The sequence below is a fragment of the Carassius carassius genome, chromosome 47 (genome assembly GCF_963082965.1).
Source record: "Carassius carassius chromosome 47, fCarCar2.1, whole genome shotgun sequence".
Classification (NCBI taxonomy): domain Eukaryota; kingdom Metazoa; phylum Chordata; class Actinopteri; order Cypriniformes; family Cyprinidae; genus Carassius; species Carassius carassius.
This window is the reverse complement of record NC_081801.1, coordinates 3,251,707-3,269,084: the sequence shown is the minus strand read 5'-3', so window position 1 is coordinate 3,269,084 and position 17,378 is coordinate 3,251,707. Positions and strand designations below refer to the sequence as shown.

The window sequence follows — 17,378 nt, the reverse complement described above, 5'->3', positions numbered from 1 at the left end:
TGTTCAATCAGGTCAAATAATTAAACTAATTAAAACGATTTCGTTTTAAATAATAACAGGCTTTGAAGCAGGATTGACAAGCTCTTCTTGCTAAATGGCCACTAGAGGTCGCGAGAAGACAGTGGTTGATCCTGTGATGACAAACTATTGAAGACCCACATTAAGTGTTTAGGCAACATTTTCTAAACAACTTTCCTGAGAAGAAACGTTTTCATTTCCATCTGATCACTGTAAATAACCAGTTGCTGCCATATATTTTTAAGAATAATCAAATTGACTTTTAAGGTAATTTCAAGTTTAATTACATGAAACTGACTTGATATTGAGTTAAATGTCATATTACTTAAAAAAAAAAAAAAAGTTTAACTGGTTAAATTAATTCTGATGGTCGATGGAATTTTTTTTTTTTTTTGCTTGTCTCATTGATCACAATCTTTTAGAAGGCTGAACTATGGTAAAGAGCTACAATACTGTTCTGTAAAGTCTCTTAATGGTGTTAGTAATAAAAGTTAATTATAAAGCTAATAAAATATTTTCTTACCTTTAATCAACTAAAAACTGATTCTTCAAAAACAGCATGAAAATACATGTTGGGTTATCTTACGGGGTGCTGTGGCATAGTGGTCAACAGCTAAGTTATGGTAAATGGCTAGAAAATATATTCATATCTAATTATAAAGCCTTGTTTCAAGGTTTCAATCGCTATGAGGCTTTTTTTCTAAGAATCTGTAGGTTTATGTCTTTTAAATAATACAAAATAGAGTGTCTTTATGTCAGTTATGTGGAATGAGGAATAATTGTATGATTGATTCAACATATAAAAGCTCATTTGAAGGTTCCTTGTTATACAGTGACCCATGGGTTAATAGAGCAGAGGTTAATAGAGCAGACATGCGTTTGCTTACATCGCATTACTAGTGCAAGACAGAGAAGGTGAAATTCGTGAGAAAGGCCACATATCAGAAAATGATTAAAGAAACTACTAACGACTCTGTATTAAAGTTGTCCAAGCATATGATGACGATCTGTCTGGACTCAAATCCAATCCCGTGATGAGATCCTAAATCACTGAAATGGAAAATATGCGAATTTCAGCTCTGGTTATCTTCTTGGAAGATGCTTGTGTGGTGATAGTGAGCAATTTAGATGTTGACCAGTCATTCTGCCTTTTATCCACATGTAAACACGATTTATCTCAGAGAAACATGTGTGTGAAAACGATTACGGGGAGGTTAGATTTCAAGATTTGGTCAGAGAAGTGCAAGAAATGGGAAAACAGTATTATGTTGGATTTGGACACGTAAAGGCATGAGTTGAAGGTGAGCGAATACACAAGGACTAGAACACAGTGTCTCTGGCCTCTGGGCTTTTATTCAGATTAGACCCAGATTCCCATTTCAGGTTCTGTTACATAGAGCTGTTTGACTTTGTCCTGCAGCACTTTGACCTCAGAGGAAGAATTGGAAAGGTTTTTTTTAGGTAATTAGTAGGTAACAAGTGTTTTAATCTGAATTTAGGTACAAACTGTTCATTTAGAAACTTGAATGTATTAATTTATAAATCTTTTTTTATTCTATTTTTTTAATCCATCATACTTTAAATGGGTAGATGTTATTTTGATTTTAACCGTCTGGTGTTGTTCAGACAAAAAATGTAAAAAATCGCTACATCGTTGGAATGTTACGAAACTCGATGACTTTTATGTCAGTTGCTATGTGACCACAAAAAAATAAATAAATACATGAATAAAAAATCTTTGAAAAAGTTAATGGCCATTAAAAAAAAAAGATTTGTGTTGTTCGTGGTCAAATATCACTGCCATTGGAAATGAATGAAAAAAAATGAATAAAAAAAGTTTTTGTTTTTTTGTAATTATATTGCATTTTTTGCATTTACAATCTACCGATCATTCACAATTCAAAAAAGGTACACAGCTATGAAAGGGTGACACTGTAAAATAGAGAGTGCAAAACAGACACACACCACCCACACACAGACACAAATAAATATTGTATATTTTTGCATTTGCATGAAATTAAATCAATACTTCAGCCACAATGCAGTAAAAACACAGACACCAAAGAAGGGGTTACACACTAAAACATCAAGAGTACAAAACAGATACACACACACACACACACACACACACACCACACACTGTGTGGCTGTAACATTATCAGTGAATCAGTGACGTGACATACAGTATGGTGACCCATACTCAGAATTCATGCTCTGCATTTAACCCATCCAAAGTGCACACACACAGCAGTGAACGAACACAAGGCATCGAACCCCCAACTGCTCCCCGGGCGCCGCAGCATAAATGGCTGCCCACTGTTCCGGGTGTATGCTCACAGTGTGTGTGTGTGTTCACTGCTCTGTGTGTGTGCATTTCGGATGGGTTAAATGCAGAGCACAAATTCTGAGTATGGGTCTGAATGTCACTTCACTTTCACTTTTTCACTTTCACACACACACGCGCACTGTGAACACACACCCAGAGGCTTTAAATCAGACAAACTAGCATCCTTATGTCAGTTGTGTGTAGTGAATGTTAGAAGCTCATTTGAATGCATCAGACACCAGAATGAGGTTTAATGATTGCTTTAATTTGCCCATCGCCTCACAGTGCTACAGTGTGATTCCCTTTTACAGAACAGCAATCAGCTGTTAATCTCATTATTGCCTGTAGCGTCACTTATAATCACAGAGAGTAAGACAGCTTTCAGAAGAGGAGGACAATAAATAATCTCAATAGGTTTTGAAAAACAGCATCTAAAACAAGATTTATGACAAAATATCATGCATCTAACTAAAAAAGTTTAGTCCTTGAAAATGCACAGGCAATTTGATCAATCAAAAGAAATGGAAGACATTATTGATCAGCGATGATGAACAGATCTATGTATAAACACTGACTTGTGTCTCTATATTCAAGTTTTAATGACTGAACAGTTTATATATATATATATATATATATATATATATATATATATATATATATATATATATATATATATATATATATATATATATATATATATATATATATATATATATATATATATATATATATATATATATATATATATATAATGATATTTCCAAAAATATTCTACACCAGATTTTCTTACTGAAATATCCTTGTGCTGAATGAAAGGGAAAATGATAAATGATCTGTCTTAATGGCAGCTTTTAAGTTCCCACACACACACACACACACACACAAAAACAAGGAAATTTGCGTATTGCTGTCACTTGGTGCAGCTGTTCCACATTAAATCTCATTTATTGAGTCCTTACACCTCTCGACGTTTCATCTCAGTATAAAAGACGTCACTATCTACACCATTACTTCTTTAAAAAAAAAGTATAATAAAAATATCCAGGTAATAAAATCACCATAAATCAACTGCTTCATAGTAAATAAATTAAACGCAATCACATTGAAAGTGTCCGTCCTGTTATGGATTGTCATTTATGAAGAAACGGATCTGGAGTTCACACATGGGCAGAGGGAATTTTATAGTCAAGAACATCCAGCGCGGTTCTTCTCGTCACGTGATTTTAGATAGTCGTTGACAACCGTTTCATACTGCATAGAGAAATGCTTCACTCAAACACAAGAGTGCCTGGCACCTACTGTCCATCATAAGAGGTAGAACTAGAAAATAATATTCATATCGAGTGTTTCCCACTTTCTGAAGTGTCTTGTTAAGAACGGGAACGATTGTTTGTCTTTAAAACCAGAGTTTCCCATATTGGGAAAGTTACGGCCACCATTGTGGTTAAGTAATAATACACACTTAAATTCACTTCTAAAAGACTAAAGGTTTGAGTTTTCAGAGAAAAAAACAACAACAAAGAATCAAAGAAAACTATGGAAGCCCTTTTATGCAATAAAAAAAAGGTAATTGCAGCATTAAAGCTCATGTTGCTGATTTTCTTCTCGCAATTCTGACTCATTTTTTTCTCAGAATTGCGAGAATTAAATTGAATTCTGAGAATAAAAGTCAGAATTTTAAAGTATAAACTCTGAATTTTAAGAAAAAAGTTTATATCTCTCAATTCTGACTTTTCTCTCAGAATTTTAAGTTTAAGTCTCAGGATTGAAGGAAAAAAAGAATTGTGAAATAATCTGCAATTACAGTTTCTATTTTTTAAATTCCGTAGCTTCCATAGAAAACAGAATATGTTCATTGATAATGTTTATTTGAATGAAGTGCAGTCATTTGGCCAAAAGAAAACTCAAACCTCAAGTTTGCTTTGTTTTATACCTTATTTGTTTCTACAATATTAAGACATAATTCTGATATGCTTTAGGTTTAATAAAATATGGTTATAAAAATGTAAAAATAATTAATGGGGGAAAAAATCAGTCTGGACCCAGAACCAAAAAAAATAAATCAATAGCAAAAATACTTTTTTTCCCCCCAACTTTTCAACAGTAATGTAACCAAAACGTCAGAAGAACATATTGAGGAGCTAAAAAACTCAATAAAGTTTAAAAAAAATAACTCTTTGGTAAAGTTTGTTTGTGCAGCTGTTGGTTGTAGTGTTTAAATACCACTTGTCCTTTTTTTTTTGGACTTTAAATAGAAACATTCTAGCAAAGTTGTTTTTGTTTAGCTGACTGACCAAACCATCATCTGGACCTATGAGTGTTTTCAGGAGTGTTTAAAGGGACGTTTCCGAGGACGTTTTCCAGAAGAATCTGTTGTTGTCCGTGTCCAAATCAATTCTGATCTGAGGCACCATCTTCTTAAAGGGGTTTAAATCCTGACTAGGAGAAACCAAAAGAGAGAGCTGTTAGACTTGATTACAAAACACATAGCTCATAGACATGCATTTAATGCTAATGGATTGGTTTGCCAATGCATTTCAGAGATTTGACTAAAATTACGACTAAAATAACATGGTAATGGTGGTTCCACCTGATAGACCAGCACCATAAAGCAGCCGGAGCCAGCATAGAATTCATGCTGATATAAGCTAGATAATTATAGACATGCATGTGCACACACAGATTTACCTTGACACAGTCTTGGAAAGGAAAAATTGTTTTCCATCAGCAGGGAGTGAGTAAGGACAAGGGCTTTCCTATGAGAAACAAGCATGTGGTGTTAATATACATACATACACATACAGAGCAGATTATCAAATCATAGAGGGAGAAAATAATATGCATAATATGTTATGATGCAGCTGAAGAGAAGAATTGATTGGTTAGAGGTTAGAATTAAAAGAGGCAGTAAAGAACAGGAAATGCAGAGATAAAAACCATCAAGTTAAAGTCAACATGAGATAGTGTTTGATTCAGTGTTATTTATATATATATATCAAAAAACTGTTTAGTTATTATTTTGAGATTTTGGGGATGGTAACATTTTTGAAAATCTCTTCTGCTCACTAAGGTTGCATTTATTAGACTAAAAATACAATAAAATCAGTAATATTGTGAAATATTATTGCAATTTCTAATAATTGTTTTCTGTTTGAATATATTGTAAAATGTAATTTATTCCTGTGGTGCAAAGCTGAATTTTCAGCATCATTACTCCAGTCTTCAGTGTCCTGGTGGAATAAAAATATTGATTTTGTAAAATAAAATCTTACTGAATGGCCGTCTGAAGGTTGTGAATAGGAATTTTTTGTTTAAACAATGTGTATTGTTTCTCCCACAATAATTGACAAAAGAATCGCTTATGTGTTACACCCCTGAAAAAGGGGAGAAATAATCACAAGAGTGATATAGGTGTTTCCTCACTGAAAACTTTAGTGTTATGAGGAAAAGACCGCGATTTCCCCGGAGAAAAGGGTTGGAAGACAAAAGCAATCAATCACGGGTGCATAGATTAAGATCACTTTGGCGATCACAGATCAACACTTTTCACCTGTAAATTAGGCACTACAAAATGAAGTAATCAATATAACGTTTACATATTGCTCTTATAATTGTTACCCTTTGTAAACATGTCAGATTTTAACTTTTTAACACAATTATATGAATTGTATAAATCCTTATTACTAGTACTGAACGCATGAGCTTTTTAACCTTAAATATTTTAAGATACTCACATCCTATTAATTTACTAAAACCTTTTAACCCATAACAGTACAGTAAGTATTTCCTTTAACCTGTCACATTCTCCCCGACAAAATAAATGTCGTCCTGACATTACCAACATTCATCTTAAACAGTCTCTTAGGCTCTGGACCTAGAAAATCATCTTCTGTGAGCCAGTACTTGAGCAGAGGTCAAAGGTCACAGCTCAAATAGAGTCAACGCATTATCCACAGTCCATATCTGTTGACCAGCTGTATAAACAGTCCATAAGCAGTCCTTTCTCATTGAGGACTCATTTCTCTATTAATCAACAGTCCATCAGACTCAATGATCTGTAGGCATAGTCTACAAATTGTCTCTTGCATTAATCAACAGTCCATAAAAGCAGTCAAACATGTCATCTCTATAGCGTTATGCTTGCTGAAGTCCATACATGCAGGGTGGCTGAAGGTAAAATTGGTGTGATGATGGCAACCACGGAACCAGTCCTGGTGCCGGGACCGGGTAGACAGAGAACAACTGCGGTTGTGGCTGGATACTGTACAAGGAAGGGCTACCAAGCTGATCATAGGTGATACGTCTTGGAGGGTGTCTTTCTCTTTGTGGCCGCTGGTAGGCTGGGTCCTCAGGTTCAGCAACAGGAGTTAATAAAGGAAAGGTCCTTGATGGATGATCATCAGGCGGATTTTCATCAGGCAAGTTCATTTCCTCAGCAGGCAAGTTAATCTCTTCAGCAAGTAAGTCTTTAACGGTTGTTGGCCTCTCCAACTGCTTCTCAACAAGGAGCTGTGCTGGTAGCATATCAGGAACTGGCACTACAACAGTCTCTTTTAGTGGTGGAGGTCTGTGTTCCGACTCTCTCGCTGATTCAATGTATGTGGGGACTTGTAGTGGCTCATGATGAAGGTCATATTCATCCCCGCTGTCTTCATCAGAGTCAAAAGACTGTGATGCAGGCTGATGTCTCCTTTTTTTCTTACTTTTGTCCTCGTTAGTCATGTCTGGTTGTGTCTCAAATGGTAAGTGGTCACAGGACATGAGTAGATTTCTGTGCAGGACTCTGGAGCGTCCCCTACCCTTTTCTGGTCTCAATTCATAAATCGGCAGGTCTGAACCCATTTGTCTCACTACTGTGTGAATTGTATCTTCCCAATAGTTACGGAGTTTACCGGGTCCTCCTCTTGGTGTAAGGTTTTTAATCAGAACTCGCTCGCCAGGCTGTAGCACTGCACTCCTTACTTTGGTGTCATAGTACTTCTTACTTCTTTCAGCATTTTTCTGAGCATTTTCATTTGCAATGGCGTATGCTTCCTCCATCCCTTGTTTCCATTTCTCCACATAGTCTCGCTGGTTACTGGGACCTGTCTCTGTGCACAATCCAAAGAGCATATCGACTGGAAGCCTGGGTGATCTCCCAAACAGAAGATAAAAGGGTGAATAGCCAGTCACTTCGCAACGGGTGCAGTTATATGCATAAACTAGTTTGTGCAGGGACTCTTTCCAATTTGACTTTTGTGTCTCAGTTAGTGTCTTTAACATTTGCAACAAGGTTCTGTTCATACGTTCCACTTGACCGTTACCCATCGGGTGATAGGGTGTTGTTCTGGACCCCGCCATGCCACTGAGTTTCTTTAACTGATGGAACAACTGATTTTCGAATTCTCCCCCTTGGTCATGGTGGATGCGGACGGGGAACCCAAACTTCAGGGCAAAGTCATTGAAGATGAGATTCGCAGCAGTTTTTCCTGACTTGGACGTGGTGGCATAGGCTTGCGTGAAGCGTGTAAAATGATCAACAATAACGAGGATGTACTCGTATCCGCCTTTGCATCTGTCAAGATGGAGGAAGTCTATGCATACCAGTTCAAATGGCTGTGTAGTCACAATGTTTGTCAGAGGAGCTCTTATTTCATGGCTTGGCTTTTTCTGTTTGACACAGCTACAAGTTTTAGTCACATAGTGCTCAATATCAGATTGCATATATGGCCAGAAGAAGCGGTCACGGACTAGTGATACAGTGCGGTCAGTACCTTGGTGTCCCATGTTATTGTGTAACTCTTGCATCACTTTACCTTTGTACTGCTCTGGTAGAACTAACTGCTTGCGGGCTGTAGTGATTCTGTACAGAATGCCATCACTGTCTATTGTCAATTTGTCCCATTCTCGCAATAGGCATTTTATCTTTGGACTGGATTCTTTTTGCTCCTTAACTGGTGGTTTGGAACCAGATAGTTTGAAATCGAGCACAGGACGGATGACCGGGTCAGATTTTTGTGCTTCTCTTATTTCACCTTTTGGAATCGAGCTGATGGATGCAGCGGTTGTCTCACCTTCAACTGATACTGACATAGATGCAGCTGAGAGTGACCAAGTTGCAACATACTCTTTCTGTACCTCAACTGCTTGTATCGTGGCAGTAATAGTGTCTGGTGGAAGCTCTTCAGAACATTCTCTCATCAGTGACTCTACATCCAGTGGCATCCTTGATAAAGCATCTGCATCACTGTTCTCTCTGCCCGGCCTGTACTTGATCGTAAAGTGGAAATCAGCTAATTCTGCAACCCACCTGGAAGTGGTTGCGTTCAGTTTTGCAGTAGACAGTATGTAGCTGAGCGGATTGTTATCGCTGTACACAGTAAATGTCGGAGCATAGTATAAATAATCACGGAACTTATCAGTGATTGCCCATTTTAGAGCTAGAAATTCTAGCTTGCCAGAGTGATAGTGATAGTTCTTCTCAGCTGCTGTTAATGTTCGAGAACCATAAGCAATGACCCTAAGCTTCCCATCTTGCTTTTGGTAGAGAACTGCTCCCAAGCCTTGGTGTGACGCATCAGTGTGTACAACAAATGGCTGAGTGAAATTAGGGAAACCTAAGACTGGTGGGTGAAGCAAACATTCAATCAACTGTTCAAGTGACTGTTGGTGCTGGTCACTCCACATGATTGGCTTGTTTGAGGGCACAACGTGACTTATTTTCTTTGTTTTAGTTTTCCGTGGGTGGTCAGGTACTTTCTCTGCTTTCAGGAGGTCATAAAGACAACTGGCCTTCCTAGAAAAGTCTTTGATGTACTGTCTGTAGTAAGTGAGTAAACCAAGCATTTTTCTGAGCTGGCCCACCGTCTCTGGTCTGATATCTTTCAATGCTCTTACTGCTTCAAAATCGGCTGGGTCAACTTTGCTGCCCTCTGCAGACACTATTCTTCCCAAATAACGGACCTGGGGTTTACAGAGGTCACACTTACTTGGCTTGAGTTTGATGCCATACTCTCTGAGGCGCTGCAAAACTTTACGCACATCATTCACATGGCTGTCGAAAGTTTTACTGAAAACTAGTGTGTCGTCAAGATAAGGAATGCAGATGTTATCCCGGAGCCCTTCCAGACATTCCTCCATACAACGCTGAAAAGCTGCAGGAGCATTCATGAGACCAAATGGCATACGTATCCACTCATAGAGTCCCCACGGGGTCACAAATGCTGTCAGTGGTCTGCTTTCTTCAGAGATAAACCCCTGGTGATATGCTTTTCCCTGATCTAAGAGGGAGAACCAGGAATTACCACCTAAACTGTCCAGGATGTCTTGGACCCGAGGGATTGGCTGGCGGTCGGGATGTGTCTTTCGGTTCAGCTCTCTGTAATCTATACACAACCGGAGGGTCCCGTCCTTTTTCCGAACACACACAACAGGTGAAGAGTATGAAGAGTTTGATTTTCTCACCCAGCCCTGAGCTATGAGGTCATGAAGGTAACCTTTCATCTCCTGATACAGTGGCCTGGGCACTGACATGTATGTGCGATTGACCGGCTCTGAGTCCTTTAGAGAAATAGTCATTTTCAACCGTTCAATGCAGCCAATGTCATTGTCTGATCTGGAGAAGGAGTGACACTCTTCTCTAAGCATTTGCCTAACTACCTCTCTCTGCCCTTCGGTTAGGTGACTTAACTCTACTGGTGGATCCCACTGTTCACTAGAATTACATTGGGTTCGAACGCTGGTATGATTCACTGTGGCTGAGGTGACAGCTTTTTCAACGACTTGGGCAGGTAGCACAGTCATAATGGTTTGTACTGTACCGATTATTGTGCGTCCTAACAGGGCAATGTCATGGTCAGTGGGGTTAGAGACATCAAGCATAATGACTGGACAAACACCTTTCCTGACTCTGACTAAAGTATCAAAGAACTCAAGTCCATCTGGCCACTGAGGGTTCAGGTCTGGCTGAAAGAGCATTGTCGTGTCCTCTTTGAAAGGCTGGGAAGCTAGACGGCACTCAATCTGAATACTACTGTGTTTTGGTACAGCAGCCTTCTTTTCCTTTATTTTCACCCCATATTCATCTGTCTGTTCTGCGCTAACAGCCTGTATAAAAGCGCTCACCTTGTTTCTTTTGAGGCTTGGAAAAGCTTTTCTCACTGTACTGTACCGCTTAGTCTGTTCAGTCATTGCCAGGATGTGCTCAATAACATTGAAACCTATGATTGGATGAGATAGGTGACAGCCTTTCATTACCAGCACTGGGATGATCAGTTCTTTTGTTTGGTCAGTTTCAGAGGCTAGGCGAAAAGTTGTCTCAATCCATCCCAGGTACGGCATTTCAGTCCCATTTGCTGCAGTCAATCTTAGATCGTCAGGTGAGTCCAGGATTTCTGAAACATCTCTCAGCCTTGCGTTTGGGAGGTATTCCTCTTTCCATCGTTCATCAATGACTGAGACCTGAGAGCCTGTGTCCCATAGAGCTTGGAGGTGTTGGTGATTCAGGTGACACTCAACAAGACACTGTCTGCCGACTAACGAGGTGACCTTATGGGGGTGGCAAACCTGTGCTAGAGATGGCAAAGAGAGGCCGTTTTCCTCTGTGCAGAAAAGCTTTTTACTGGTAGAGTCAATTTTCAGGTGAGTGCATTTTTCAGAATGTTTGGTCCAATGCTGGTTTTGACATGTTTTGGAACAATACAGTGTCTCTTTACATAATGAACATTGTTTCAGGTTCTCAATTAAATCTTCTCTGGCACAATTTGCACATTTCTGGGACTTTTCGATAGCTATGGTTAACACTCGTCCCTCAGCGGTAACCCTTTCCCATTTAAAGGGGCCTCTCGTGATGGTCTGACGCCACGGATTTTACATCCAGCTTGAAAATGTTCTCCACTCCCACATCGGAAGCAGTGTGTGCAGCGTTCATCAGTTCTGGCCTGCTGGCAGATAAAACACCTCCTTGTAGCTTGAGCAGAGCGGTTTGTATACCAGTTAGGTGCATATTGATGCTGTACAGAGTCGGGTGGTGTTTGGGGCTGTCTGTAGTTGCTGTAATACTGCTGCTGGGGAAGAGGTGGCTGGAATTCCCTATCTGGCCTCCTAACTGGAGGTGGGGCATAAGCATAAGGCTGTGACTGAAACATAGGCTGCTGTAATGTCTCCTTAATCTGAGCTATCTCTGCACTGAGACCTTTTAGAGAATCTACCCCCGTCTTAAGTTCAGCTAGCTCTGTTAATAGTTCTGCGGGTATCTTCGCTTTGACGTCCTTCGCAGAACACTTTGCAGATGGCGTATCATCTGACTGGACTACACTGACATTTGTAGCAGGCTGTGTGGCATTAAACCGCTTTTTATTTCGTCTTTCTATTTCATTAGCACAAGCAACGTTAAGCTTCTCTAGCAAAACCTCATCTGATGTTTCACTATCTAGCAGGAGAGGCTGCATGTCTATCCTGATACTGTCACTCTGGAGACCCGTAAGGACTGTGTGTAAACACATACGCTGGACCAGCGCCGGGTCATACTTAAGTCCTGATTCTGACTCCTGGGATGCAAACAGTACTTTCTGCCTCAAATCGAAGACGCGCATCAGGAAGCTTTGAGGGGTCTCCTTGCAGTGCTGTGATTCTGAAGTTAGCTGTTTGTAAAGCTCTGTCGCACTCTTCTCTTGAAAGTGGGAACGCAGGATGCATCTAAGCGTGGGAAGAGTTAGCTGGGGTTTACCTTCCAAGTAGCTGCGGAGCTGTGAGCCCGGAGAAATAGCCCTGATTACTGCATCTACAATTTCTACCTCAGGATAACCTCTGTTAAGTCCATTCTCAATCTGATGGGCAAGGCTGGAAAAAATCAGTTTCTCTTTCTGGCCCGGTTCACCTATCTGCCCAGAAATTTTAAACTCTTTGCGCCAGTATTGACTGGGCTGTGGCTGAGCGCTAGGTGAGGGCTGAATGCTCACCTGAGGATGGACAGGGATTTGGGGCTGGCGCAGAGAATCACTGATCATTGCATTGACTGCAGTAACCTGCTCAGTTTTCACTCCTTGTTGTGGGGTTACAGCTCTCGGTTCCTCTATTCTGCGATCTGTTTCTGTTGGTTCCATATCCTGTTCAGTTTGCTCTGTTTTGTTGTCCATGCCACTGATTATCTCCGCCATTTTGTCTTGAAGTAGTAACAATTCCGTCATGCCGCCATCTTCTAACTCTGCCAATTCCTCTCTTTCAATGAACATCATGATACGAGTCATCAATGATATGCGGGATTTGTCTTGGACATTTCTTCTCTGTTCACCTGATATGCCAAGAAAATCACATATCTCTAGTAACTCGTCTTTAGTCAGGGTGTGCAATTTCCCTACTAACTCTCCCTGTAGCTCTTCCAACGTGGTTGTCATGTTGACAGGACAGGAGAAACTTTTACTGTGCAGGACTTGAACCAGATGGTCTTTACTGTCTCTGATGATCTCTTAATGGCCTCAGTTGACACGTACTTAGCCACCAGGATCCAGGTCCCTTCGAACAGCAACACTTTCCTCCCTGCCCGGGTTGTTATGGGGGGATTTAGCTGGCTCGGAATTTAACGACCAGTATGTGGCCACTGGACATCTGAACAGCAATCCCAGCGGTGCCTCCAAAATGTTACACCCCTGAAAAAGGGGAGAAATAATCACAAGAGTGATATAGGTGTTTCCTCACTGAAAACTTTAGTGTTATGAGGAAAAGACCGCGATTTCCCCGGAGAAAAGGGTTGGAAGACAAAAGCAATCAATCACGGGTGCATAGATTAAGATCACTTTGGCGATCACAGATCAACACTTTTCACCTGTAAATTAGGCACTACAAAATGAAGTAATCAATATAACGTTTACATATTGCTCTTATAATTGTTACCCTTTGTAAACATGTCAGATTTTAACTTTTTAACACAATTATATGAATTGTATAAATCCTTATTACTAGTACTGAACGCATGAGCTTTTTAACCTTAAATATTTTAAGATACTCACATCCTATTAATTTACTAAAACCTTTTAACCCATAACAGTACAGTAAGTATTTCCTTTAACCTGTCACATATGCAACCGTTATGGACCTGAAATCGTTAATCACTAAATTCCACATAAATCCAATAAATATAGAGCAGAATAAATCCAAGTGCTTGGAGAGTTTGAGAAATAAAAGCGATCAATGACAAGCGAACTGGTTTTAAGTTATTTTGCTATATTTCATATTATTTTGAAAGACAAACATTTGGAATAAATCATGCACGAAAAGGCACATGTATTAGCAAAGTACATAGGGTCCATTGATTGCATGCTGACTCTATGAATACAAACAGAACACACAAAGTTGCAGTATAGTGATTAAGCTTGTATTATCTGTTATCCACACAGGCCAGGAAACCAAGCAACACCATAAACAATGAGAAAGACGGGATTCAGAGATGTTTTCCGGAGGAGTGCGTGAGGAAAGCCGGAAGAGGAGAGGGAGAGGCCATTATTGAAGTTGTTAGTAACAGGACAGAGTGACGGCTGGAGCCCCTGCCCGAGGTTTACTCACGGTCTGAGGGCTTCTCCCCCAGCACTGTCTCCAGTTCCATGGTCTCCATTGAGATCTTTATGCTGGGAATGTTCTCAATGGCTGGAAAATCTGACTGTAAACGCAGGGGTGGCACATTCTTACCACTGCAGCTTTACAGAAATGCCCGTTTCTACCACACACACACACACACACACAGAGAGAGAGACTCACGTCGTTCATGTCACTGTCAATGCTTCCTTTCTTTTTCTTCTTCTTCTTCTCGTCCTCTTTCTTCTTCTTGTCTTTCTCGGGCATGACGTCATCCAGGTAACTGAGATCGTGCTGTGAGAACACATAATCCATGGCCTTTCTCAAGGCGACTAATGCAAGAATCTGGAAAAAAGAACCGAAAGAGGTTTCAGGTGTGTGGAAATTAACCCTGTAAAGCCGCACGTCATAATGAAATCATTTTTTTTGTTTTGTTTTTAAATGGAAGAGTTTATAGAAACTTTAAGGAGATATATGTGTTTTGATTCTTATTTTTGATACATGTTGTATGATGATCTCATTTTTGAGAAAGACAAAATTCTTCAGAGGCCCAAACTGAGCAAAAGTATGCAATTTGATGCAGTTTCTGATATTTATATGGACAAAAAGTAAGATGAAATTCTGAGAGAAGTCAATGAGAACTTTATAACAGTGTAAGATTATTATTAAGTATTATATCCAATGCATATACATATCAGCTGTCAATCTGTATTTTCCAATAATGTCTTTTTTATTTGTACAACCTATCAATCAGATGACAGAAGCCATGTTGTAGATTGGGTACAACGGGTTTTTAGTAATGTTTTGATCATGTTAAGGCCTTAGAAATCTGTGTATGAAATATGATATTATAGGATTTATAGGGTTAGAAACTTGAGTTGATGTTTCATTATAAGGTCTTCAGGTCAGCATGTTTCTGGAATGTGCAAGTAAATGATTTTCTTAAGGACTACAGAATAAAAGTTTTTTTGTGGATCTGATTAGATTTCCAGTTTTGCATGCAGTGCACATCAGATAATCATTAAACCAACTGAGTGCATTTTGTGTTTGCAAATAAAAGACTCACCATCACAGGAAATATGATGGCCGCTACTGTTGACTTCAACACCCACAGGAGAGCCAAACACAGCACCTGTGACAGACACACACATTCATCATGCATATACAGCTCTAAAGCTATAGATGTGAGCCCCTTTATGAGGCTGAGCATGTGACCACACACACACACACACCTGTATGAAGGTGAAGAAGTGAACCCGTCTCAGCGGTACATATCTCAGGTAGATCAGATCTGGTTGGTGTTTTGCTGGCATCAACAAGAGCTGCAGACGATCCATAAACTACATACACAAAAAAAGATTAATTCATAGTTTATTTAGAAGCAGACATCACCAAAATTAGGTGAAATATTATTATATTATATTTAAATATATAATGTATAATAGAATTAAAATAAATATATAATATAAATATAAGTATACACAAAATTGTATTATATATATATATATATACACACACACACACACACACATAATAATAAAAATAATAATAAATACATAAATAATAAGATAATATATTCCACTTTTATTTATATTTTTAACAAAAACGATATTACATTGAAAATAATCAGTGAAAATTTTGAAATGCAAATGAAAACTTATTTCAATGCAAAGTATTGAAAATATTGAAAAAAAAATTCAATTAAAATAAAACAGTATACAATAAAATAGAATAAAAATATGAATGTACTTTATTTTAGATATTTAGATCTTTTAAAATATTTAATTTATTATTTCCTGTTGTCAGAAAAACGTACCAAAAAAAAGACATATAATAAAAATATAATATTTATATAATAAGACAAATATAGTAAGTCTGGTCGCTTAGAAAGATGTAAAAGACTCCGGATGACTTATGAATCAAGGTTTAACAGCAAGAACAATTATTTGAACACATTTTGATGCACAAATCTGTCCTGACGGGCTCTAGATTTATCCATGCATATAACACTTTATATGATTTAACCCCACTTTCCTGAACTCAGATCAAGTTCTGGAATCACTCGGGTTCCCAGGCTCCAGTGGAGTTCCTCTAGTCAGGAAGATTAGAATCTCTTTCTGCAGAACAGTAACACGACACTCGCTGAGCTGCATGAACTCACCTGGACACCATTGAGAGAGGCGACACCCATGTAGAGGAACACACCGTACAGGACGGGCATAGGGATGAACTGCACAGATCAAACCAAACACACTGTATTATAGCATTATATCAATAACACCACTTCAATTTGTCTTCAGACACATAAAGCAATACGTACACACATACAGAATCAAAGACAAAAAGCTGTATCCATCAAACACACCCCAAATTCAACCTCGTCACCAAAGGAGGAGATTTGAGCAATGCAAACAGCTTATAATGAAACAGAATTTGTGTTACTGACAAAAAGCACACCAAGATGAAAGCCTTGGTCTTATTTTACATCCTGGTGTAAGTTTTTTTTCCGTTCACAGGTCAAAGTCCTTTCCCAAACTGTGATGTTTGCAAATTACATGTCCAGTAGGGGGCAGTAAAAGCACTAACCAATGAAGAAGTACATAATCATACATGTATCACAATGATACCGATAGATAGATAGATAGATAGATAGATAGATAGATAGATAGATAGATAGATAGATAGATAGATAGATAGATAGATAGATAGATAGATAGATAGATTTTTGTGCTTTTTTATTCTGATAAGCAGTCATTTTAAACTTTTTTTTCAGAAATGAATTCAAGAAATCAAGTTTCACAGAGCTGCAGATATACTGCTATATAAATATAAGCCCTATATTTATTTACATTTATAAACCCTTCAATTCACTTCAGAAAAGCTTAAAATACCCTAATATTTTGTAGACACAACTGATATTTTCTCAAATACTCTCCTGTTTACATCACAGATATGATTCATGATCCTGATATTTACGAGCCAGAGTCATTTATATTCGTGGTCTGTTTTCCCAGAAGAGAAAAAAACTGATAAATACGTGCATATGTGCTAAAAAACATATTTTGTCAACTTTAAGCCGTACACATGAACTCAAAGCAAACACACACGCATTAAGCTCCATTCAGTCTTAATCTCCAGGACAAAGATGAGTTTTAGTATTCAAGAGGACAGTGTAGATAGGGTTGAATAAATATGAAAGTACAAACCTTCAGAATGGGAGCCATGAAGACCGACAGACCCGTCAAAATAAACACCATTGTTCCTGTGACTCTCTGCTCTCTGCATGAGAAAGAATCGACCAAACAAGCATGAGCCACAGTCTGGTGAACGGGACACAATAAAGCCACACATAACTAGTGATGAACTGATATATCAGATCATTTCTTTGAGATATTTAGTCATTTGGGGATTATTAGCACTACTGTATGTCTGCTTGACTGATAAAACATGAGAGTTATTTCCTCCTCAGTTCCACAGAAAGCCTCGC

At 38.6% G+C, this 17,378-nt stretch overlaps 1 protein-coding gene across 6 annotated transcripts in view; it reads right to left on the bottom strand.

The window, feature by feature from the left end:
* Nucleotides 1-3,248: 3,248 nt before the first annotated feature.
* Nucleotides 3,249-17,378, bottom strand: part of LOC132130824 (electrogenic sodium bicarbonate cotransporter 1-like) — a 52,362-nt gene continuing 38,232 nt past the window's right edge. For 2 of the 6 annotated variants that reach the window (XM_059542640.1, XM_059542644.1), the window contains 8 exons: nt 17,098-17,170; nt 16,053-16,121; nt 15,124-15,231; nt 14,958-15,023; nt 14,075-14,236; nt 13,883-13,976; nt 5,033-5,100; nt 3,249-4,783 (listed from right to left, as the gene is read on the bottom strand). In XM_059542640.1, the coding sequence (XP_059398623.1) occupies nt 5,069-5,100; nt 13,883-13,976; nt 14,075-14,236; nt 14,958-15,023; nt 15,124-15,231; nt 16,053-16,121; nt 17,098-17,170 (604 nt within the window). In that variant the 3' untranslated portion in view covers nt 3,249-4,783; nt 5,033-5,068. The remainder of the gene's footprint in view (nt 4,784-5,032; nt 5,101-13,882; nt 13,977-14,074; nt 14,237-14,957; nt 15,024-15,123; nt 15,232-16,052; nt 16,122-17,097; nt 17,171-17,378) is intronic. The other 4 variants (XM_059542639.1, XM_059542642.1, XM_059542641.1 and 1 more) reach the window with 3 other exon arrangements.